Below are 24,565 nucleotides of genomic sequence, written 5' to 3'. Positions count from 1 at the left end.
ATTCACCTTCCCAAATTGAAAGGACTGCTCTGCACTCCTCATATCTTTTACAGAGAGGCAGCATTCAGTAGGAATCCTCGCCTGCAGTGCTGTCTTCGTGTGAAGTGTATTTTCACCTTATCCAAGTTCAAATAGAGAAGCATAGAAGCTAATTTGCTTCTTTGTAGCATTGCTAGTGTCTTAGTAAATTCCCAGGATAAAAGAAGTGAGTAAAAAACCTCTTAAACTGATAAAGAACAAACAAACCTAGCACATTTCCATGGAATTCCTCTGTTTGTCAGATATGAACCTCCACTTGCACAAAATAATTAGGAGTTGTACTATGTAGAGCATACTTAGCATCAAAGTAGTCACAAATGCCTCATATTTTCTTCTAAACAGTCTCAGGGGTAGTGAAAGCTGTCAAAAATCAAAGCAGCTGGCATCTCTGTGAAACACAGAAGACCTTTTTACCTTATCAAAAACACAAATATTTAAAATAATCGACAGAGAAGTTAATCAATTTTCATCTGATTTAGCAAAGATCATGCAGTCTCAAAATAACATAAGCATCTCAATTGATACCAACGAGATCAATGTTGATATTTTTAATCCCCTAAAGAAAACAACAGCTGTCAAGAAGGCATATGCACACACTCCACTGAATGTGTAACTGCACAGAAGAAGGTGTTAGCTCTAGTTCTTTAAATGCATTCTCTGTGCTATTTGTGTGGACAAGTTTTAATAAAATCCAAAGCTCAGTGAGAGAATGCAAATAATCATTCAATGAACAAATCAGGCAGATCCACCCTAATGAAACAGAACCTAAATGATCTGTAACATCTGCAATATTTTTTAGTGGGATCCTATGCAGAACTTATTGGACCACAAAAAAGGCCATGCTTGCATAAATGACTGCAGTTGTCAAGTTTTAACACTCTCTTTCACCTCCTAGACTCTGAATATAATATACCCTTGATCATCCACTGGGTACCTGGGTGCAGGTTGACTAGGTCATAGGTAGTGACAAACCCATAAAGAAACTTCTTAACGACCTAGCCTTTAGAAACCAGGTGAATGCCACCACCCTGCCAAATATAAGAGTGGGTCTCAGATCCGCCTGCCTCAGGTAAAGCTCCATAAAACCTGCTATTCCTCTGCTTGCTCGAAGTCAGTCAGAGCCTGTACAGCAACTGTCAAAAGCATAAAGAAAGCTGTGATCTCCTCAAACGCACTAAAGGCTTCTTGTATTTAATACCTGCTTCTCTATTGCTCTTTGCTCATCGGTGAAGAGATCTTTATGTTACATATCTATGCATACTTCTTTATGTATGTATAGACATAGAAATATAAATATATCTTCAGAGAAAAAAAAACTTCCAGCAGGGTCAGGTGTGTAGATTGGCAAAGCCCTTCACCTAGCTCAAGCCTATGCGAGTTTTGCCTTTAATTTTTTTGGAGGGCTTAGATTTTAGCTTATTTTCAGCCAAATTGCAGTTTTGTGGGTAAATGAAGACGCTTTTGGGAATGATGTTTACGAGGAAGTACAAGTCTGATTTGCATTTCAACAAAATACAACAAATCAATAGGCTTTTAAAAGTTAAATGATCCTCTAGTAATTTGTAGTGCGATGCCGAAGAAATCTACTATAGCAGTAGTGAGTGGTAGTTTTGTACTTGCTCATATCAAACTGTCAGAAGTTGTTGCTTCCCTTTAATTTGCTGTCTGGTACCACATTACTGATTTCCTCAAATTAATTAATTCCCATGCTATTAAATGTTAAGCTGTATCTCTTAGTCTCAAAATACAAGCATTGGCACAGGAAAGAAATCTTCAAGTATTCTAGCATCACAGAATCATGACCTGTGTGATACTTACCTGTGAATGTCTGAATAGTTTCACATCATTCAGGGTTCACTATGAATGTTAATAATGAGTCATTTGTGTGTTTGAATCGTGTTTGCAGGTTGAAGATCCATGCATATGCTCTTGACTTTTGATATAAGTCCAATCTAGAATATACCCTTCGTATATGTGTTGATAAAGATCTCTTCCAATTACTTCCAGTTTTCATTTGGACACTTGAATTTCTTCTCATATTAGCTGGTCAGTCAAGCTACGTGGGGGAGGGATACTCCAGTCAATAACTAATGTACAGAAAAAGCAACCAAACCCTTCTGTTAATATGATATAAAAAACTTATTCTGGTTTGTTTGGTTTTTTTTTTTTTGTGCACTACAGATTTTTCTTTAGAACTCTTGACTTGAGCTGTTTTCCATTAACATTAATAAGTTTGAAATTGTTCTTTGATCCGTTTGTACAGATGCAGAATTGCGTCATGGTGCTCCAGCTCTTAAATTAGTTGCATACAATAATCATAACATTCTTGATAAGATGTGACATTTTAACCATACTTCACAGATCCTTAGAAAACAGGCAGGAGTTGTCGGCATTTTTCCATCTTGCATGCTTTTAAGTTGTGTATCATATTCCTAACTAGGGTCACTATCTCCTTATTCTTGTACTCTCTTGAAGCAAGTAACGCTTTGTTTGATGGAACAGGGGTACTTTTTATCAGAGATGACTATATGATATGCTAAGATGTTTTATCTGTCCTATGTGAAAATTAAGCACCTGTGCTAACATTTATTTTTGGTAAACTTATGCAGAGGATGCTGTGTATCTGGATGATGAGAAAGAAAGGGAAGAATATGTCCTGAATGATGTTGGTATTGTTTTCCATGGAAACGTTGAAGATGTAAAATCAAGAAGCTGGAGTTATGGTCAGGTAAGCTATTTAGACCTTCTCTGGCTGCTCCCAGTAGGATATCAAGTGAGTTTAATTGACACCAGACAGTGGTTGAGACTGTGGGCTCTGGAGTGCATTATTGGTCTCTGCTTCAGAAGGATAAGGGTTATAATTTTAAAATTGTATGAAGTGTGTATATGCCTAATCCAGAAAAACAATGTTATTATTGCTGATATTTAAAAACCTTGTTTTAGGGGCCTATTTCAGATACTAAGAGGCTGCCTGTTGAAAGTTATAGTCGTTAGCTGAGGTTTCCACAGTACAGCAGTATTTCTGCTGCTGCATTATTGCTGCTTCAGGATCAAATAGATTTGTGAAAAGTAGAGTTGTTTGGGTTTGACGTTTTTCTTTTTATTTTTCAACAATAGGTTGTATTGCTTTTTGACTTTTTGTTTTAGTTTTAGCAGCTTGGTGGAAATAATTCTGATCTTCTCAGAGGTCAACTAGTTACAGGATTCCTACGACAAACTAGGAACCTCTCCCTTTGCTGCCTGGACTGGACAACATCAATTTGCAATGGCCTCTTGCAGTCTGGGGGAAACACCCCCTACTAGGCTGGTATGGGGTATTGGTGTGCCTTCAATAGCATAGAATCGTAGAACAGTTTGGGTTGGAGGGGATTTTAAAGGTCATCTAGTTCCACCGTCCTGCCACAGACAGGGACACCTTCCAGTAGATCAGGTGCTCAGTGTCCTGTCCTACCTGGCCTGGAACACTTCCAGGGATGCGTCATCCACAGCTTCTCTGGGGCAACTTGTTCCAGCATTTTACCACCCTCGTTATTAGAAATTGTTTCCTTATATATCTAATGTAAATCATCCCTCTTTTACTTCAGAAACAACTACTCCTTTTCTCAGACTTATCTATTTTACCTCAACTTTCTTGTAAGAAATAACCAGCCTGAAAATCGCTACGGGATGAAAGAATTAAGTTTTTGTGTGAGAATGGGAAAAAGGCATTATCAAGCAGGATCAAAACGAGAGCAAAGATAACCCTAACTGTCACTCAGAGGGGCTCCAGTGGACCGATATTGGACGTGGTAAACTCTGCTCATCTCACTTCCTGGACTTTCCCAACGGCACAATTAAGAAAATATTGACATTAATATTCCTTAATACTGTTGTGATAGATTCATTGAGTTTTTGTGGCACCTCCTTAGCACAGCCTTGCACAAGGGGCATTACTCCTTGCTTTCTTTCCCTCAGCTAAATGCAATCTCAAAGCTTGAGCTGGATGGATTGCCAGTGTGCTTGCCCTGGAGAGCTCTTTGAACTTACATCTCTCTTGTTTCCCTATTTAAGGGTACAATTTCATCTTTTTTCCCGCGGCAGCACAGCCCCAGGGAGTTCCTGCCTTTGCACCAATCTTTAGTTTTGTCAGTGCTGTTGTTTACAGAGTCTGTCTTCCTGACTGAGATAGAAACAGCCCTTAAATAAGGAGTGGGAAGAAGTTCCATAAGCTGATAGAACCAGATCCTGAGGCCAAAGCTGGGCATGCATTTAAGTTGACCAAAAATGCCCCCTCCTGGCCCTTCCTTCCCCCTGCAAGCACTTGTGCAGCAGTGCAGTGACTCAGACTGGATAGCTGATCTAGCTGAATAAGCATCTGTTTGATTTTTTTTTTCCCTGGGTTATTTCTTGGGCTCTTTTTGTTCCTAGATTTGGGATTCACTCCTTGACAGATGTAAGGGGGAGGGAGAGAGGGGAATGAGTGGCTGGAGGAGGAAAGTGCTGCTTAAACCACAGGCTGGATTTATGTCCTAAGATGCTAAGTTTATGGCCTATGGTGGCTTGGCCCAAAGTGCTTATATTCTGCAAATCTGGCACCTTCCTGACACAAACAGTGGCCTGTCTTGAGAAACTGCATTATTTGTTTGGTTTTGCTAGGAGGTAGTTCTGTCTGGGAGGTTAGGACTCTTCCATAGTCCTTTGCCATGTACTTTCATTCCTGTGTTGGCTGAAATTAGAGGACCTGATTTCCACTGTGTGCTGTGGTGCACCTTTTGCTATTGCTTGCCCTTGTGAAAGCTGAGTGTGGCAGATGCATCTCAGCAAGCCCAAGCCAAGAGCTTCAATTAGATCATTTTGTATGGGTGTAATAGACATCAATCTGCAAAGCAACTGGGAAATATTCTTCTGGTCACCTTACTTTCAGTGAAATGAAGATCATGATGTTCCCGATCTTACCCTACCCATTTCCAACCATTAAAAACACATATCTCTCTCATTTTTGGCAATCCTAGATGTTAAGAATAAGAGCATTGCTGTGAGTGAGTAAAAGTACTAGCAGCAAGGCCTGTATTATGGATATATCATACAAGTATGCTTTTTATATTTGTGATATATAGCCCTTTACATGTAAGTAAAATGCATAAGGCCACATTAAGGTGAAAAGTATATGGTCATATATAAAAATACAGATAGACTTGTGCATGGTAATGGTCTTAGACTAAAAAATTGCTTTGAACAGTGACAGCTGGAAGCTTTAACTCAACTTGTAAATTAAAAAGGAACATACAGTTCAAAACTGGGTTACTAGTGGGAGATGATTCTCACAGCTGCTTTCTGCAATGAGCAGCGTCAACATGAAAGGAGGAAAGGCAAGAAAAATGGACCGAGGAAGAAAAAACAACACAACAGTTGAAACATGGCTATAATGAATGAGGATGGAGGTGTTCCTTGTAACATGATTGTGATCCCTTCTAAGAAACTGTAAATAGCCAATCATTAAAAAAATTCCGCAGAGGATTCAGGGAAAATATGGCTTTGGAAGAAATCTAGACACATAAGAATTCTCTAACTGAAAAACTTCAGAAGTTGGATTGCTATACTGATCATTTAACGTTGATTTTTTTTTTTTTTTGTGAGAAGAATAACATAAAGCAGGTGGGCACAAAGTTTTGTTTCCATTGTGACTTCTCTCATGTTCACACATTGATCTGCTTTAGCTTTGAAACGCACTGTGCCAATGTAATTTTATGGCACATGCATTTGTCCAGGTCAGACCACAGGCAATGAGATCACATCTGCCTGCAACTGCCTATGAGAAACATAGCCCTAACTCAGCCAGTGCAAAAGGTGATACAGCCCCTCTTACTTTGATTTAAATGGAAGGTCATCTATTAGAAACAGATTAGCATGAAGGAGTCCAGCATGACTAAGTGTAACACAAGGCACTCCTGTGTGAAGACAAAATCCCTTTGCTTGTGTGATTTCTCATGCCTTATTGTCCATCTGCAGTTTTTCCCAAGTGGCTCTGCTAAAGTTCTTTGGTCCTGACATTGATTTATTTTGTATGCAGCAAGTAGTGCCCATGCCTGGTCCAGGTTCACTCCCCTGTCTTGTCTTCCTGCTGCTACTCTAGTTCCTCTGACATTTCAGAGGTGTTTAGCCTTACAACTGCTATGTTTCTATTCCAGTCCTCTCTAGATAGTACTTTCATGCCAAGAGTGAGAGCAGGAAACTGATTTAGTTTGATTTAATGTTTTTAAATCCCTGAATAGTCAAAAAGGGAAAAACTGGCTTTAGTGTTAAGGCTACTCTGCATCCTAAGCTACTGCAACAGTGTAAGGCAGCTAGACTTTGCAGCTTGTCCTCTTTCTTCTGTTAATCCAGTTATTTCACAAGTATTCATGTTGTTTTGTAAATGCTAAGGTGGAAGGCAGCAACCCTGACAGCAATTTATTTCCTCTTTATTCTTTCTGTGTATGCTGGCAAGATTGACAGTGTCTCATAAACTGTACATGAGAAAGGTTTAATTTGCAGGGTAAACTTCTTATTGATTTAACTCTAGTCAGATGAGTTGAATTGCAGAAAGCAGATTTTGATCCTGGCGAAAGTGATAAATCATTGGGCCAGACCTGAAGAAAAGTGAGCTTGAAGCAGGAAAAATGGTTATGAGGGTCCAGAGTTTACCTAATCTGTTTTTCCCTTGGGAAGGAGGGTCTCCAAAACACAGTCATTCAACCAATATTATTTACATCACATTCAGTGGAGTGGACTGGAAAGTCTATCATGCAATTATGGAGTTTCCCAGGAATGATTAGGGGTAGATCTCTGAGAAACACTAATCCCTCTTTCCCTATTCCCAAACACCATGAATTCAGTTTGGCTTAGACTATAAGGCATTACTCACTAGTGAATGCCTGCTTCAGAGAAAAATGCCTGCTTCAATGCTAATGTGGGTGATGATGAGAGAGATATGCTGCCTTGGGGGACATTTGCTGAAAATGATCCATACAGCAGTGGTACCTTGAGCAATAAGACCCCTGTAGGCTCAAGGCAGAGGCAAAGAAAAGGACTTCCTTTGGCCAGGAAATGGCTGAAGGTGGTGGAACATAATGGTGCTTCCTCTTTCTTGGCTTATGCCAGAGTTCAGCTGCTGCCTGGAATGTCACCACTATCCCTCCCATCTTCCTTGCAGTATCAGCAGCAATCTTTATTCCTTGGAGCTTCCTTTTCATCTCTCTGACCTCGCTCTTCATTCTCTTCTGCCTTTCCCCAGGTTGCCAAATTAGCAGCTTGGTCTGGGCTCTTGTGCACTTTCTTCGGGAGGCAAAACTCAGGTCAGCCTCATCTGCCAAGGAGTCCTAAGCCAGGCAGGAGACAGTTACAAAATCTATCAGCTCTAGTAATATCATGAGAGCAAAAATCATATTAGTATGAATGATATCTTTCAGGATGCAAGCATAGAACGTAAAATCTAACATGACAAGAGGACAAGCTTCATGGAGTTCCTATCACAGCCTTGAATGTTAATATAAGTTTGTGTATCTAGGAGATAGTTGTTTTATTAATATGCATTTCCCTGCCTCCTACCATTTACCAGGGGACAGAGGTATTTTCCTTTGGTATGCAGTTTCTCCCAAGGAAAATGAAATACATTGCAGGGCAAGTCCTGTGACAAATGGTTTCTGGTCTATTTAGGCACCTCTGCCCTCAATTCGTTCTTGTGCTTGTTCATGCTGGATTGAAAAAACCCGTACCTTTTCGCTCTATTTTTGAAGAAGACTACTTAGGTCACTTGGTGTTTTTGACATCTAAGTTTTGTAGATCAGGATTAATCTATATAATCAGCTTTTGTCTTGTCAATTTTAAACAGACTTAAAAAATAACTTTAAAAGGTAAGTGTCTTTAAACTAACACTGGCAAACCACTTATTGTTCAACTTCTCAGCAATGACACTGGCTGTGTCAGAGAAGTCCTGAAATTAACAGGTTTGGAATCTGTGAAGGACATGAAGTCCTTCACAAGTAGACCAGCTTCTTGTAGTTATTATTATAATATCCTCCTATTATATACTTGTTAGCACTTAAAATTTTATGCCCTGTCAGAAAGGCTGTGTTGTCATTTCAACCTTCTGGAAACTGGACTGAGGTTGAATTGAAAATTACACTGTGTTCCCTTACAGCCTCTCATGTTTTTTTTTTCCACACATGGGTGATTATTCCAGAAGAAAACTTGTATTGTGAAACATAGAAATTTGACTTGACCAGCTAATTTTGAAGCTGATTAGCTATTACAACAACAGGAGAAAATAACTTTGCCTGTGCTTTCCAGAATTTTACCTCTGTTTCCCATTTTATTTTCTTTTATCTAGTTTGAAGAAAACATTCTGGATGCTTGCCTGTTCCTGATGGATAAGGCAGAACTGGAGCTCTCTGGGCGTGGAAACCCAATCAAAATCTGTCGTGTTGCCTCCGCTGTGGTATGTAATGGATACAATAATATATGTCAGAAGTGACTCATAAATCAAAGCCGGGCCGATTTAACTGGCCCTCATGCCCTGATGTGCTCACTCCAACATACAACAGATCAATTGTCCATTCTGACAATTGTCCATTCTGGGGTCTGGCATCTTATTTTGCTCCAGTAAAGCTGAAGCAACTTATGTTGGCTCATGCCCTTTCCCTGAAAATGGTGCCTCAGTGTGGGAAAGGCACTTTTAGACCTTGCACTCCAAACATAAGTATTTCTTGTAACACTATGCTCATTTTCCAGTAGCTGATATAATTGAGAAAGCTAATTCTGCTATGGACAATAAGGTGGCCTGATGGGTGGAATTTTGGATGGGGAACTGAGAGAGTTTATGTAGACTCCAGTGCTAACCTCAGTGGAGTCTGCAATGGTGGGTGTCTGATTTAAGCCCCAAATGACCTAATCAGACTGAGAACAAACATATATGTGTGCTACTTTGGCCCCAGAAGAAAACACTGTGAGAACTGTCCTCAAACATGGGGTCCACAAAACATGCCACATTCAGAACAAAAGTACCTAAAATAATCAAGGAGAAGACAGAAGACTTTCCAGACCTCCTTTCTTTCCAGTTGCTAGTCATCAGAAATCACGCTGTGGGTGCAAGAGCAGTCCCATCCCTAATATTCAATATGCTAGGCTCATCCAGAATGTGGAAGACAAAGGCTGAGTCCTCTCCTTTGTCTTATTCGAGGTCTGAACTGATGCTTTCTGCTTCCCAGAATAATACTCTAGTCATTGAGCTAGTTAATTAGATGTTCTCTCGAGCCAGCCACTAAAATAGACTGTCCACAGAACGTGGCTGCTGGAGATGGATGATCCTTTAACCCGTTTGTTATAGCATTTGCCCAGGCTTTAAGAAAATGAGCTCTTTGTCTTAGATGACATTGAAGGGGGATCTCCAGCCCCTCAATCTTGCATAGCATCACGTTACATACAATAGCTTCAGCAAGAAGTATTGAGAACACCTCCACTTCTCTTTCTCTTTTAACATTTTAGTTAGTTGTTTCACTCCAGACACTAGAAATATGGTTTCAGACCTCCAGATAGAGGCAAGAATTGAATGTGGTTCCCTCATCTCTGGGCTAGTAGATATAAAAGGTCCCTCATGTAGGGACCATGGAGGCCCTCAAGACAGAATAGCACAAAGTTTAAGAACCCAAAGAGGGCTTGGATATTAGTTAAGTTTTGAGCCACTCAATCATTTTAGAGAGGTAGAGAAGCTCACCATTGGAAATCCAGGAACCTATGTACTTTAGGCCTATACTGCAGAATTAGGCCATAGCTGGGTTGGGGGTGTGGTCATCTGAAATCTGAACCTGAGTAAGAAGTGGTCAAGAGGTGCTAAAGTTCAGCCTGTGTTCCCTACCCTCATTCTTGCTCAAGTTGAAATGTGGTAGAGCTGAGCTAGTCTGAGGACATTCTCCCATGCTGGATTCCTTCTGAGGCTTCCTTGTGTTGCAAAGCAGGTAGAGTCCTTCTCTTCTTCCATCCTTTACAGCCATAGGAGAGCCAGAAGATCAACATGTTGCCCTGTCCTTCAAGAGTTCTTTTCTTGGCATGTTTCCCACACCAGTGAGATGGGCACAACCTCTTAATCCTTTGGTTATGACTCTGAATACTTATCTTTATTCAGTCCTAGAGTTCACAGGAAGTCGATTTTCTAATTATAAAACAGTAGTTAATGCAGCCAAAAGCTTTCAAATGAGAATTGTGATTTATTTGGTTGGTGTGTAGCTGTTCCACATTTGCATAATTAAAAGGTACAGAGCGAATGAGCTTTTTGCACAGCCTCAACTGGTTTGGTTCAAATTGCAGCTAGGAGATGTATTGCTCGTTAATGCCTATCAGTATAGCCATTAGTCAGCAAAACTCTCTGCTTTGTATAATCTTACCAGAGGAAAACTTACACAGCAAATTCCTTCTTGTTTTCATATGTGCTGGACCAAAAGAGTTAGTTTCTGCTCTAAAAATAACAGTGAACTGGTTTTCCTCTCAATCCGCTGTAAATCAGGAGTGATTTTATTAAAATATGGACTGATATGGACAGAAAACCAAATGATGTTAGGAAAGAATACAGCTTAATATTTCTGAGGCTTGCTTGTCAGTGTATAACTGATTGTGTTTATTTAAAATACATATCAGTAAGCATGTTTAATGTTAATAAAACTTACTAAACAGGCAACATGAAAACTCAGTGTGGTGATTTAATTTCAGCGTTATTTTTAAGTGTCTGACCTTCATTCAAAATTGTTCAGTGATGGAGAATCCAAGGTCCTTAGCAAGATTGTTCTATTTATCCCCTACCTTCATAATGAAATATTTTTATCTTACTTCTAGCATAAACTGGCTATGTTCAGTCTCTCCTATCTTATCTGTCTGATGAGTTAAGGAGCTTTTTATTATTCAGTCTCTGACATCCCTAACACTCGTTTTCTTTGACTTTAGATCAACTCCAGGGATGATAATGGTGTGATTGCCGGATCCTGGAACAATTCATATGATTATGGTGTTGCACCTTCGGCCTGGACAGGAAGTGTGGACATTCTCTTGGAGTATTACAGTTCTAAGCAACCTGTGCGATACGGCCAGTGCTGGGTCTTTGCTGGTGTCTTCAACACATGTAGGTATCAGTGAGAAAAATCTCCATGCTGCCATGCAATTCTTACTTAACAGAGTTCTTAGGTAAAACGAACTAAAATGTTTCCTGACTCTGTGTTGTTCAGGAATAAATAGCACAGAGGCTTAAAAATACATGGCTAAAATAGATGGTCTTCAAATAAAACTTTGGTGTGTACTTCGGTTCAGCTGCTCTTCCACACAAATCTGTTAACTATTTCTGGGTTTAGTAAAATGTATTCAGTGACTCACAAGGGTAAGTTTGTGAGAGAGAAAGTTAAGTCTTTTGGCATGGTCCACATTTCTGTCAGGAAATCTTAGATGAACAGGGTGCTTGTCATCTAGACCTAAAACATTAAATTACTATCCAATATGGGATATGCGATCGTGTTTCTGCTGCAGAAAAGCCAAATCTCACCTACTGAGGATTGTTCCTAGAAAAATTGAGATGAACTGTCCCTACACCTGTCTACTGAGCACTGTTAACATTTTCTACAGAGTTTATGAGCCAGAAGAATGAAGAAAATACTGGCCTAGTTTATTAATTGTCTAGCACTACAAGGTTAAGTCTAAACACAGTTGGTCAAACTAGAGTTCTAGTGTTGCTGCAGAGTGTTGCGGGTCATAAAACCCAGTGAGGAAAGCGGCATTGAATTGGTCCCATTTTTTTACTATCTAGCACTTTCTAACAACATCATCTGCTAATACACAGGAACACACTGCAGCGTATTAGCAGTCAGGAAAGACTCTCAGAATGTAGCAAATGTGCTTTATACAGATAATAGGGACCAGACATTAGAAGCAATGCTTATGTCAAGCATCAATATAAAGCCAGTTAAAGCGTTCCTATGCCTATGGTATTGGGCAATAGAAGAAGCTGAACAGAGACTAAAAGTAAGTGTCTTAAGCTGAGATGATCATCCTGAGAAGCACTTACAATGTATGCATTTAAGCATCAGACTGTGGGGAAGACCAGATCAGCGTGTTGCAGGGAGACACAATGTGCATTTCTGAAGGCTTGGAGCCTACATTGCATCAAGTACTTTTCAGCCACAGCTGAAGCCAAGATTTAAGATGTGAAAAGGAAATTACAGAAAATTTCTCTGTGAAACCTTTCCCTTTTTTATGTACCTTAATACTGTCATATGTTGCTTTCTCAAGGAATCACATTATACTTCTCTTCGCATTATACTTTTATAAAAAATGAGGGCAATTAATCACCCATCTTCCACAGGAAATGTGAAAATTGAATAATGAATGATAAGTTGAAAGAGTGGTTCTTCACCCCCAGGCAGCTTTGGGCATCTCTGTGTTTTCACTTTATTTTTGCCTGTTCTGTATGTTTTTCATTTTGTACATAGTTTTCCTCCTGTCTGGATAACTAAATTTCATAACTCATTCTGGTTACCTGAGGTGGTTCAAAAACTATTCAAAGGAGTAAGGACCTCAGAAATAAAGCTGTCTTCTGACCACCTAGCCTTCTGCTGGCACACACTTCTCACAGCTGCAGTGGGGGATGGAGTTTCAGATTTCTCTGCTTTGCACAGAATCATAGAACGATCCGGGTTGGGAGGGACCTTAAAGATCATCTAGTCCCAACTTTCCTGCTGTTAGCAGGAACACCTTCCACTAGACCAGGTTACTCAAAGCCCCAACCAGCCTGGACTTGAACACTTCCAGGGATGAAGCATCCACAACTTCCCTGGGCAACCCGTTCCAGTGCCTCACCACTCTCATAGTGAAGAGTTTCTTTCTAATATCCAATCTAAACCCCACCTCTCTCAGTTTAAAGCCATTCCCCCTTGTCCTATCACTACATGACCTTGTAAAAAGTTCGTCTCCAGCTCTCTTACAGGCCCCCTTTATGTGCTACAAGGTGCTATAAGGTCTCCACAGAACCTTCTCTTCTCCAGGCAGAAGAGCCCAACTCTCTCAGTTTTGTCTTCATAGGATAGGTACTCCAACCCTCTGATCATCTTCGTGGTCCTGCTCTGGACTTGCTTCAACAGGTCCGTTGAACTTCTTATGTTGGGTACCTCAGGGCTGGATGCAGCACTACAGGGGGGGTCTCATGAGAGCAGAGTAGAGGGGCAGAATCACCACCCTCAACCTCTTGGCCACATTGCTTTTGATGTAGCCCAGGATGCAGTTGGCTTTCTGGACTGCAGGCACACATTGCCTGGTTGTGTTGAGCTTCTTGTCAACCAGCACCCCCAAGTCCTTCTCCTCAGGGCCGCTCTCAGTCACTTCTCCCCAGGCCATATTTTTGCTTGGGATTGCCTTGATCCATGTGCAGGACTTTACACTTGGCGTTGTAGAACTTCATGAGGTTCACACAGGCCCACCTCTAAAGCCTCTCAAGATCCCTCTGGATGCCATCCCTTCCCTCCAGTGTGTCAACTGCACTACACAACTTGGGGTCATCAGCAAACTTGCCGACAGTGCACTCAATCCCACTGTCTCTGTCACTGACAAAGACGTTAAATGGCACCAACACCTGAGGAATGCCACTTGTTACCGATCTCCACTTGGACATTGAACCATTGACAGCGACTTCTTGAGTGCAATCATCCCATCAATTCTTTATCCACCAATTGGTCCATCCATTAAATCCGTATTTCTCCAATTCAGAGACAAGGATGTTGCATGGGACAATGTCAGCTGTTTTGTGCAAGTCCAGATTCTTTCATGTATTTGAAGAGGCTCCTGTTTTGATTTGGGAAGGTGCTGGCAGGTACTGTGTCCTTCACACATGAAATGCTTAATTTTATTCCTGGAGCAGTGGGATAACGAGCAATCACCCACATCCAAAGAACCTGAGAGATATCTACTTCCTTCACTGTCTGAGGCTACGTGGTCTGTACTTGATGCTCGTCAGCCTCTGCACAACATAATGGGTTTAAAAAGGCTCATGCAAATGTTTCCCATGGAGGAATTCCTCGCAGTGGCTTCCATGGCCCACTTTGTCTTCTCTGCCTGTTGCCTTATCTGGATTTCTATAGATCACAGACAGACACATACACCAGTTCTCCCACCTTCCCCCTGCAATGGCCCTGAATCACCACTATGCAATATTTTGCCTGCAGGCCACTGTGAAACTGGGGCAATGCAGCAGAGGCCTGGAGCCTGCTGTGTTAAATGGAGAGGCGTATTTATCTGGGGTAAAACTAGACTTGGTTTGCTGACTAAGTTAGTCAAGTCAGAGACTTGGCACTTTGTACGCTGCAAGGATTGCTGAAGTACAAAGTTTGTTGAGAATTATGAAATGGAAATGTCCAGTGGCTAATCTGATGATAGCCACTGATACATCCAACTGCTGATCACTACAGAGAGGACAGCAAAGGTCTGAACAGTCATATGCAACTAACAGGGTTGTTTTGAGGTGATTTTGAGTCTCTCTCAGCTGCCAATGTTTTATCACTGTGACCAGTCCAGCTTTCCAAGGTTACTATAATGTACGCTCTGGATATTCATCCATTAAAAATGCTAAAACAGTCGAGAAATGGTCATTAATCTTGAAATTGTCAGACAGATTATTTTCAATGAGCCCTGATGGCTCATGCACTGGAAGCCTTGGAGGGCACTTGAATTAAGTTTAATCAATAGGTACATATGGTATTGGATGCATCCAGGTAATTTGTCATCCAGGAACTTGAAATGAATGTGCAGTGTTACACTTTATTGGGAGTCACAGTAGTGACACTAATGAATATACAAAACCCAGCAGTAGCAGGAAGAGCTGTTCAACTTTGCAGCATTGGAACTATTTTTAAATGGGATTTTCAATAAAAATCTTTCCCCTTAAAAAAAAAAAAAGAAGAGGGGAAAAAAAAACAACAAACACCCTCAGTTTTCTGCAGAACCATGTTGGCTCCTAAATTGGAAAAAAAGGAACTTTTTTTGGCTGAGAAACAAAATATGTCATCTGGAGAAGCTGAGATGATGTGCCACCCTGCAACCCTACTCCCCTCTCAGGGCTGTGCTCCATGCCTATTTATCAGGCAGGGTGCACACAAACACAGAAACCTAGTGATGCACTACTGCAGACTACAGACATAGCTGCAGCATTTCCACATTTCCCAAATCTACCACTTGTCAAATGGTGAGAAGAGTCACCAGTGTTACATTGTGATGGTCTGAGATTTAGGACCAGGGGCTTTTTTCTTTGGTCCTCCTTTTAAGATCCTTTATGGGAAGGGACTGTTAGCTCTCAAATACTATACTTAGTATTTGATATTAATTATGAATTATGTAATGCATTTTATTCAGACTCTCAAGCTCTATCATTTCAGTTGCAAACAATGCAGCTTTTCAGCATTGCTAGCAGTAATTTTCTGCTTTATTCTTTGTGTTCTCCTGATCCCTCCTGTCAGCAGATGTGAAACAGGAAAGCTCCAAATCAATCAAAAGGAGATACTTTCTGTTAATTTTCTTTTTAGTATAATCTCATGATTCTCCTGAGTTACTCATACTAAGAGACCTGACATATTTTGCATTTCTTGCAAGTTCAAACTTATTTTTCTTTGTACCACATTTGGTCATGCAGTTGACCCACTGCACCAGCTTTGTCCTGAAAGGCTGCAGTGTGGTTGCTATGGAAGGCTGCTTTAAAACTATTGGTAATTAGCTGCTTAGGTTATAACCACTGTACCACCACATACCCTGAATGCTCATCATTTTGGGACCAAATAAAATATTTACCAAGTGCTATATAAAGACAGATAGGAATTATTTGGGTTGTTTTGACTGTGTTTTCCCATTTTATTCTAGTTGTTAATAGTTTCTGTCCTCTCATCCTGTCATCCATGAACACAGCCTTCCTATTTGTCCTCCTCATCACACTTTTGTCTTTGCCACAGTCCTGAGATGCTTGGGGATACCTGCAAGACTCATCACCAACTACTCTTCTGCCCATGATAACAATGCCAATTTACGGCTGGACTTCTTTCTGGATGAGGAGGGAAAAGTGGACACCAAACTTACAAAAGACTCTGTCTGGTGAGTCTTCCTGGAAAATGCCTTTAATGTGTCAATGATATAAGTAGTAAAAAACATGATGGCAATGCCTATGTTTTATTTATTTCTCTGTGCATTGAAGAACACTGCTAGCTTATGTAAAACAGAATGAATGGATTGTTAGTGGGCTGACTAATATGAAGTGCTTGTTGAGTAAGCAAACCCTGGGGGATCCTAGTAGTACTGCTAGTACTACTAGTACTGCTAGTACTGCTAGTACTATTACCATGCAGTGTACATTTAAGCACACCAGAGGAGAGCTGGAATAGGCTGGTGCTCCTTCGGGCCAAGCTATTTCTAAAAATGGAAAGGGGTACGATGGGCACTTCCATCCTTCTGGAGCCAGGCTCAAAGGTGTACCTCAATCTATATGGAAAAATATTCTTCTTGTTTTGCCTGTTCCCAGTTTCCATATTTATAGACTGGTTTTATGTTGTGTACATGCAATCATTGTTGCATAGGTACCTTCCAAAATAAATCCAGTTCAGCTGAAAAAGTGAAACAAGTTAAGGTATCATACAAGATACTGAAATTCTATCACCAGATTTATAAGAAGAAAACTCCCTAGGACCCATAAATAGAGTTTACACATTCTTTTGCAGAAGGCAATCCTCTAACTGGCTTTTCAAATTCTTACTGTCTGTTGTCTGACAGGAGAAGTGTAGCATTTATCGATTATATGCTCTGTGTGGGTTATTGGCCCTCAAGCCCCTCCTCCTCAGAGTGAAGCAGTGAATATGACCTCTATATTCCTATATTCAGGAGATACTCATCCTATTCAATGTTAATATACTTGATTTATGTCAATGATATCTTCAATCATTAGCATAGCTGCTTATCAGCATGCTTCATTAATCTATGGAAGTCTTTATATTAAAACTGTAATAAACCCATTATGTGGTGGAGGAAATGACTGAACCTGTTGTTGTAACCTCTTTTATGTGATTTCCATAATCAAGAGGAAATCTAAGGAAAACAATTAAGTTCATTTACATCTGAAGCTTGTATCACAGCATCATAGAGTAGTTGAGACTGGAAGGAACCCATGGAAGTCATCCAATCCTCCTCCTCACAGCAGGGTTAACTAGAGCTGGTTGCTCAGGGCCATATCTAGTTGGGCTTTGAGTATCTCCAAGGATGGATACTCCGCAATTTCTCTGGGAAACTCATACCAGGGCTCAACCATTCTCACAGTAAAAAAGTGTTTCGTGATCTTCAGATAAAATTTTCTGTGTTTCAATATGTGCCTGTTGCTTCTTGTCCTGTCACTGGGCTGCTGAGAAGAGTCTGGCTCTGTCTTCTTTCCCTCAACTCCGTAATCCAGCATTTATGCGCATGGATAAGGTCCTATTGAGCCCTCTCATCTCCAGGCTGAACAGTCCCAGCTGCTTTACCTTCTCCTTGTGTGCAGTCTCTGTTGTATCATCTACTGCTTCTAGTTTTCTATATCAGCAAACTTGCTGAGGGTGCAGTGGGTCTTGTAATCCAAGTCATTAATGAAGCTGTTAAATAGTACTGGACCCTGTATTGACCTCTGGAGTACACAGCTAATGACTAGGCTCTGGCTGGAGTTCACACCACTAATCACAACCTTCTGATCCCAGCAGTTCAGCCAGTTTTCAATGTATTTTACTGTCCATTTGTCTAGTCTATAGTTCAAGGGTTGGTCTATGAGAATGTTCTAGAAGATGGTGCTAAAGTCAAAAGGGTCAATCTCCATGCATTCTTCTCCCCTTGTCCTTTCAATCATTCACTTCATCAGTGAAAGCTATCAGCTTTGTCAGGCACAGCTGACAAACCTGGCTGCCTGTAAATCCATGCTGACTACTGCCAATTACCTAGTCCTTAATATGTTTGGAAATGTTTTCCAGAACTTGCTCTATAACCTTGCCAGGGCTCAAGGTGAGGCTCACAAGTCTGTAGCTCCCTGGATACTTCTTCCTTTTCTTGAAGAATGGAGTGATATTCGTTTCATTCCAGTCCTCAGGAACCTCCTCCAATTGCAATGATCTTTCAAAGATAGATATGAATTGTCTTACAGTAACATTGGCCAGCTCCCTCAGCATTTTTGGGTTCATTCCATCAGATGCATTGGACTTGTGTGTATCCAGTGTGTTTAACTAGTTCTAACTTGTTACTCATCTACAGATGGTAAGTTTTCATTACTCCAAACTTTCACATTGGTTGTAGGGGCTGTGATTGCTGAAGGCAAACCTTAGCAGTAAAAACCAAGATAAAGAAGACATTGAATATTTTGGTCTTCTCTTAATGCTTTGTCAGCAGGTCGCCTGCCCTGTTCAGCAGCAGCCCCGCATTTTCTGTAGTCTTCCTTTTGATGCTGATGTACTTGTCTTTCTTACTGCTGTTCACGTTTCTTGACATACTCTGTTTGATCTGTATTTTGGCTTTCCTAAACCTGTCCCTGCATGCTCAAACAGTGACTCTGTATTCCTTCTGGTCACTTCTCCCTCTTTCTTAGCACCTTTTTTTTAAATGTTTGAGTTTAACTGGGACCACCTTGTGGACTTGTGCCACTTTTGGTTGATTTCCTGCACACAAGGATGGATGATTCCTAAGCTTGGAGGAGATGACCCTTGAAAAACAACCAGCTCTCCTGGATCCATCTTCTACCCAGAACTACCTCCCATGGGATTCTTCCAAGCAAGACCTTAAACAGGTCTTAGCCTATTCTCCTGAAATACAGAGCTGTGGTCCTGCTATTTGCCTTGTTTCCTCCTCTTAGGATCCTTTACATCTGGTCTATGAGACAGCAGGACCTAAGTAGGTCTCATGGGGCTAGTCCTTCTATGGCTCAGAGAGCTGAAACCTCCTCTGCCTATAAATGATGTGAAACAAGACTTAGTGACTGGCTGCTTCACTGCTCAGTCCATACACACCCAGTAATGAATCATTGCTATGCTTCAGACTTTTCACTGTCTCATCTCTTCTTCTCTCCTTCTCCTAACCTGGTGTATATAACACCTCTCACTCACTTTTGACATTTCTTTTTACTTCCCTACATCTCTTTTTCCCAGTTGTTTCCCAAGACTTCTTAATTCCATCCTGGTTTTTTCCATTCTTTTGGGACAGGGTCAGATCATCCACAATCATCCTAGCTCCACTGAAATCCATACGGACCTTTACACTGGCATTTCATCCTCTCATCCCACATTTGCTTTTCTTTGGCTTGAATACTTTTTGAACCACCTTGTTCATCCTTTTATCCACCTGGTGCATTTATTAGTACATGGTGCACATAACCCTTTGGGCACAACTTAATATATATACCTCTTTTCATTTCTCCTCTGTGTCCTTTCTTTTCATTACTCTGTAACACTCCATGGTAGCCCACGTGCCGACTTTTATTGGCTTGTGTCTTTACCTTGATTTTATTTTTAATGTCTATTTTATTTCTTTTTTTTAAGAGGACAAGCTCAAGGTATTTATAATGGGTTTTTTTAAATGCATTTCTCAATTTTATTTATAATCTCCTGAAAACTGGAAGCAAAGCTCTTTTTCTCTATTAATATATCATTTCTATTGTACTTGTACTCCAGCCTTGTACTGCTGAAGCTGATCTATCTTCAGGTTTTAAATACTCTCAGACTTCAGGGATATTTGGAGCCAGAATTTTTAGTCCAATCAATCTCAGTGTGGGGCTCCCTCTGAATGTTATTTGATGTTTATTTATTTTTATTAAAAATCATTTTCTCCCTCAGGATAGGAAACAACAACACCACCAACAAAACACATATACAAAATTACACAGACTTTGCAAAAAGTTATTTTTATAAAGCTGGCCGGATTTGGGTCCATCAGTACTGTCTCTGTCCCCTTACTTTGTTCTCCTTGTCTTTCTTAATGATGATATAAAGACACTTATAGAATATTTCTTTTGGATGGGAATCAAGACTCACTCCTACTGTGAGGTCCAAGCAGATCGACATCAGTACCTCAACAGAAACTTGCTTGATGTCACCCCACCCATGCCCAGGCCTGTGTAGAAAGCCTTTCTGAGACCTCTGCTTTCCCATTCACTTCCAGATACCTTTGCTCTAATTTCTTAACAATGTTATCAGTGCCCCTCTTGACCTCAATGCCTGAACCTGTTAGCTAGTAAAAGGACAGCAGCTTTTTCCATCATGTGCCTGTCCCATAAACAGTACGAACTGCCCTTCTTGAACTGTCTTCCAGGCATAAAACCCACCTGGTCATCTTTTATTAATTTCCCCATTGCTTTGTTTAGTCTATTTGTAATTATCTCTGTAAATATTTAATGGTCACTACATTGATCTGTATTGCCATTCTTGCTTTTTTTAATGTCTCAGGCTTGCTGTAGAATACAAGAATTACAGGGTCAGTTTAACAAATTATGGTTGCAGAACCACCTCTTCAGCTATGCTCACTTCTACTAAAGAAGTTTCTGCTACATTTTGGAGAAGCAAATGTTCCCCTCATCCCTACTTTCCTTAATGTTCACTGTTTTACAAGCAATGTCTTTCTGTCCATTCACATTCGATATCCTAAAGTTTATTTGTTATTTGCATGGCAGCATCATGGCTAGGCTTCACGAACAAAGATTTGAGAAGGCACTACCCTTGCTTGTTGCTTGTTGCATGGCAGCAGACCTAAAGAAATTGCCATCCTGTTGTGTCCAGCACTACACCAACAGAAACCAGAAAGAAAGGTCCTGTCCCTAAGATGAATACGGAAAAAAATATAGAAAAAGCTGCATTGCCTAATTACAGAATTGAAGTAGATCTGCCATTTTCCATGCTGTTCAACCCAACCCCTTGCTTTTATCATCCTTCCCTTCTGCTCTTCAGGTTCTTCTTTTGCAGAACACAAAGCCAAAGACACATCTGACTGATTCAAAGTGAACCAGTAAAGGCTTTGCGGCAGGGATTGGCTTTCTCACGTGTTGGCATAGCAGTATTCAAATACTCACCTACCGTGAAGTGCCATCCCATCCTCTGGTAGCCCTCAGCAAAGCTCTGTGAGCATGATTCAGCACTGCCTGCTCTCAGCAGCATCAAAAATTCTCTGTGTGTGTGTCATTTTCCTTGAATAATTCCTTTTTCTGTAGTGCTGCTTCATTAACTCTCCTAACTGACAAGTTTTACCCTGATCCAAGCTTTCATTTCCACTTTGAAATGCCTTGTTAGACAAGCCTCATATCCTTCTGACTCCATGGCTGGTTTTCACGTATTATTAATGACATGGTCAGAGTTTAACAATCCACATTTTGGTTGCTAATATCATTGCGTGTACTAGGGGCTATATCAGCAGCTATACAGATGTAATTTTATTCAGAACTGCTGTAGGATATATATAATTTGCAAGCAAAATTGTGCCTTTCTCTATTCCTTCCTTCTTTTATTTTTTTGCAGTAGTAAAATTCAAACCCTTTGCTGGCTTTACTACAAGACCCTTTTCCTAGATCTTCTTGCTTGTGTTCTCCCTTGAGTGCCAGTATCATTGCAGAAAGTTACAAGATCTGTCTTTCTTTTCTACTCATCTTTGAAACATCCTGGGTAGACTGTGATGGTCCTGTAGTGCTTTTTTCTTTTCCTGAACACCCAGCCAGGTGGGAGCATTTCAAGCCTGAGCACCTAGATGAACTACTTTCAGAATTTCACCTTTCAGCATACTGTCCTGGGCCCTAAAGGCAAGACTTGGCCCACAGTGGTTCTAGGTGGGTTTTATGAAAAACTGTGTGTTCCAGGACAATGCCCTCATTGGCAAGACACACTGGGAAAACCTTATAAGGAACACACAGTGAGAATAGTCTTAGAAAGGCTATGCATGGTCTTTTTCTCAACCAACATGGGAAAGCTAAGCATGGTTTTTTTGAGCCATGAAAACTGCACACTGCACGTCATGGAGTAAGAGATGCCCAAGCTTGGGTCTTAATAATTATAAAGCAGACTGTGCTTCATTGGCTTGAAGATTCGAAGTTTGCAGGCAGATTGAAGTGGAGGTGTCTGACTGGAAAGGGATTCTGGTTTGTGTAGCTCTACATCTACCCCAACAGTCTCAAACACTAGCATATTTTCTGAGACATTCACATTCAGAACACATCAGAAGATGTAAAAAAGCTTCTTCAACTTGCAGTGAAGAAACTACAATGAAGGATTGTGAATTTCAGATTTTTACAAATAGGTATCAATCTTTTAAACCTAAAAACCTGTTCTTTTACAAGAGTCAACTATTTTGTCCTTGAATTGGCAAACTTTGTTATTGAAAAAATGGCAGGGCATAAATACACAGGTTTGTTTGGTCTGTATGCTTCTTTCCAATAATTTAATATTTTGGTCCCATCTTTTGTCTAAGGAATTATCATTGCTGGAATGAAGCTTGGATGACCAGACCTGATCTTCCTGTTGGTTTTGGAGGATGGCAGGTTGTTGATGGGACACCTCAAGAAACCAGTGATGGTAATATTGCTTGAAGTCCTCCTTAGCTCACTTTCTAATGTTTGGGTTCTTTGTGGCAAACAATGAGCTGATGAAAGCTGAGCCAGTGGCACCATATGGCCAGTGACAACATCTTGAACCAGATAAACCAAAGTCACCTGTGCTCAGAGCCTTATCCTGATATGTTTTGAGCTCTAAAAGAAATCTGTCCTTATTATAACACTGATCATGATGCATGGGCATAAAATCCTGCATGACAAAGGTCCTGCTTGGTACAGAAGAGAGATTATCATGTTGCCAAAGATGGCTTCAGAAATTTTAGAGCATCTATACAAGATCCTGATCAAATTAGTTCTCCTTCATTTTACGCAACTCTAGCTAAACTTCCTGAACAGACAGTAGTCAGGAGAGAAAAAGTGAAAAGCCACTGCTATTTCTTCCCAGTCCTTAATTTTCCAGTCCTTAAAATACATGCTTCACAAATTTGCAGTGAGATCTGTCTCAACGTGTGGTGTAACTGAGTCCTCCCAAAAGTATCTGCTTTAACCAAAATCAGCTATAAGTGTGTTTCAAGCACTTGAGACTTACAGTGGGCTTTATGGTGCCATTAAAGGTACTGAACCATCAGGTTGTTCCGGACTTGAGTCTGTGCTGTCCAGAGGGCTGGTAACAGAAATTAAGCTTCTTGTTTCTTGATCATAGTTCCTGGAAACTATTAAAAGAGTAAGCTAAACCCCAAGAATTCCTTTTCTTTGAGAAAATATAGCATTCTGACATGTTTTTAATTAATTTAGTCTCTGATATTATCTCTCTTCTCCCCATAGGTATGTACAGGTGTGGTCCAGCCTCAGTTCAAGCCATTAAACATGGTCATGTTTGCTTCCAATTTGATGCTCCTTTTGTCTATGCTGAGGTATATACATGAAAATTTTTATTGCAATGAATGATATCAGTGAGACCGAAGTGAGACAGAAGATAGGGCTCCACCACCATTTATGGATTGAGAAGTTATTTCACATATGCTTCATATGACAGAACAATCTCATATTTTGACATGCAGGCCAGCAGGTGTGATATGGCTCTAATGAATGACAGAGATTTCTCTGATCTCTGCTCACCAATGTAATAAGCAGAAAAAGCTACTCTGACACAATTGGAACTTCAGGCTATGGTCATTTTTCCTTCCAAGATTCAGCTATGCTGGCAAATGGGTTACTAGCTCTAGCTGCTCATCTTTGTTCACCACATTCCGTTTGGCTGTTATGGGTAATGGAGAGTTCACATGGGTGATTTGACTCAGATCTGAGAGGGAAATATCTCAATAAGGAGCTAGAGGGCCTGGTCTGGAGTTTTAACCTCTTGCATCACCAGAGGTGGTGTGCCTAGAATTACAGCAGCTACAGGACATGTTTCTCTCTAATTGAATTGTATATAGTTTAGGACAGAAAAGAATAAAGTTATTTTATCTGTTAAGCATTCCCCTCTTTATTTCTAAAGCTTCTTGGTGCAAGAAATGTGTAATCATGTTCCCCAAATTTATCTCTCTCTAACCTACTCAAGTTTACACTCTCTGTTCTTCTGAAACTGTGGATAGTAAAATGCATCTTAGCATAGGACTACTTTTAAATGTGAAACTTCAATGTGGGTAACCAATGGACTGTCAAGTCAACGTGTCATTGTTTTGAGGTGAGATAGGCTAGCTTCTGTACCTCTCTCTACTTACATGTATCTCAATCTTTTTTCATTTAATTTCATAGGTGAATAGTGACATTATTTTCTCAAGAATGGAGAAAAACGGAACCCAAGTGATAGAAAAAATTGACACAACCCATATTGGGCAGTTGATTGTGACCAAGGAAGTTGGAGGTGATGGAATGGTGGAGATTACTGAGGAGTACAAGTTCCGAGAAGGTAACCTGAAATGGGGTGGGACCATACCAGGGTACATGTACCTTGGTCAGATCTTGCATGAT

At 40.5% G+C, this 24,565-nt stretch overlaps 1 protein-coding gene across 1 annotated transcript in view; it reads left to right on the top strand.

Annotated features, from left to right (window-relative positions):
• The window catches only part of F13A1 (coagulation factor XIII A chain), a 60,863-nt gene that overhangs the window by 22,309 nt on the left and 13,989 nt on the right, over window positions 1-24,565 (top strand). The window contains exons 5-11 of the mRNA XM_032685634.1: window positions 2,649-2,767; window positions 8,387-8,494; window positions 10,990-11,164; window positions 16,020-16,158; window positions 22,510-22,613; window positions 23,417-23,505; window positions 24,350-24,503. Coding sequence (XP_032541525.1) covers window positions 2,649-2,767; window positions 8,387-8,494; window positions 10,990-11,164; window positions 16,020-16,158; window positions 22,510-22,613; window positions 23,417-23,505; window positions 24,350-24,503 — 888 coding nt within the window. The remainder of the gene's footprint in view (window positions 1-2,648; window positions 2,768-8,386; window positions 8,495-10,989; window positions 11,165-16,019; window positions 16,159-22,509; window positions 22,614-23,416; window positions 23,506-24,349; window positions 24,504-24,565) is intronic.

The sequence above is a fragment of the Chiroxiphia lanceolata genome, chromosome 1 (genome assembly GCF_009829145.1).
Source record: "Chiroxiphia lanceolata isolate bChiLan1 chromosome 1, bChiLan1.pri, whole genome shotgun sequence".
Classification (NCBI taxonomy): Eukaryota; Metazoa; Chordata; class Aves; order Passeriformes; family Pipridae; genus Chiroxiphia; species Chiroxiphia lanceolata.
This window is presented reverse-complemented; position numbering and strand designations above follow the sequence as displayed.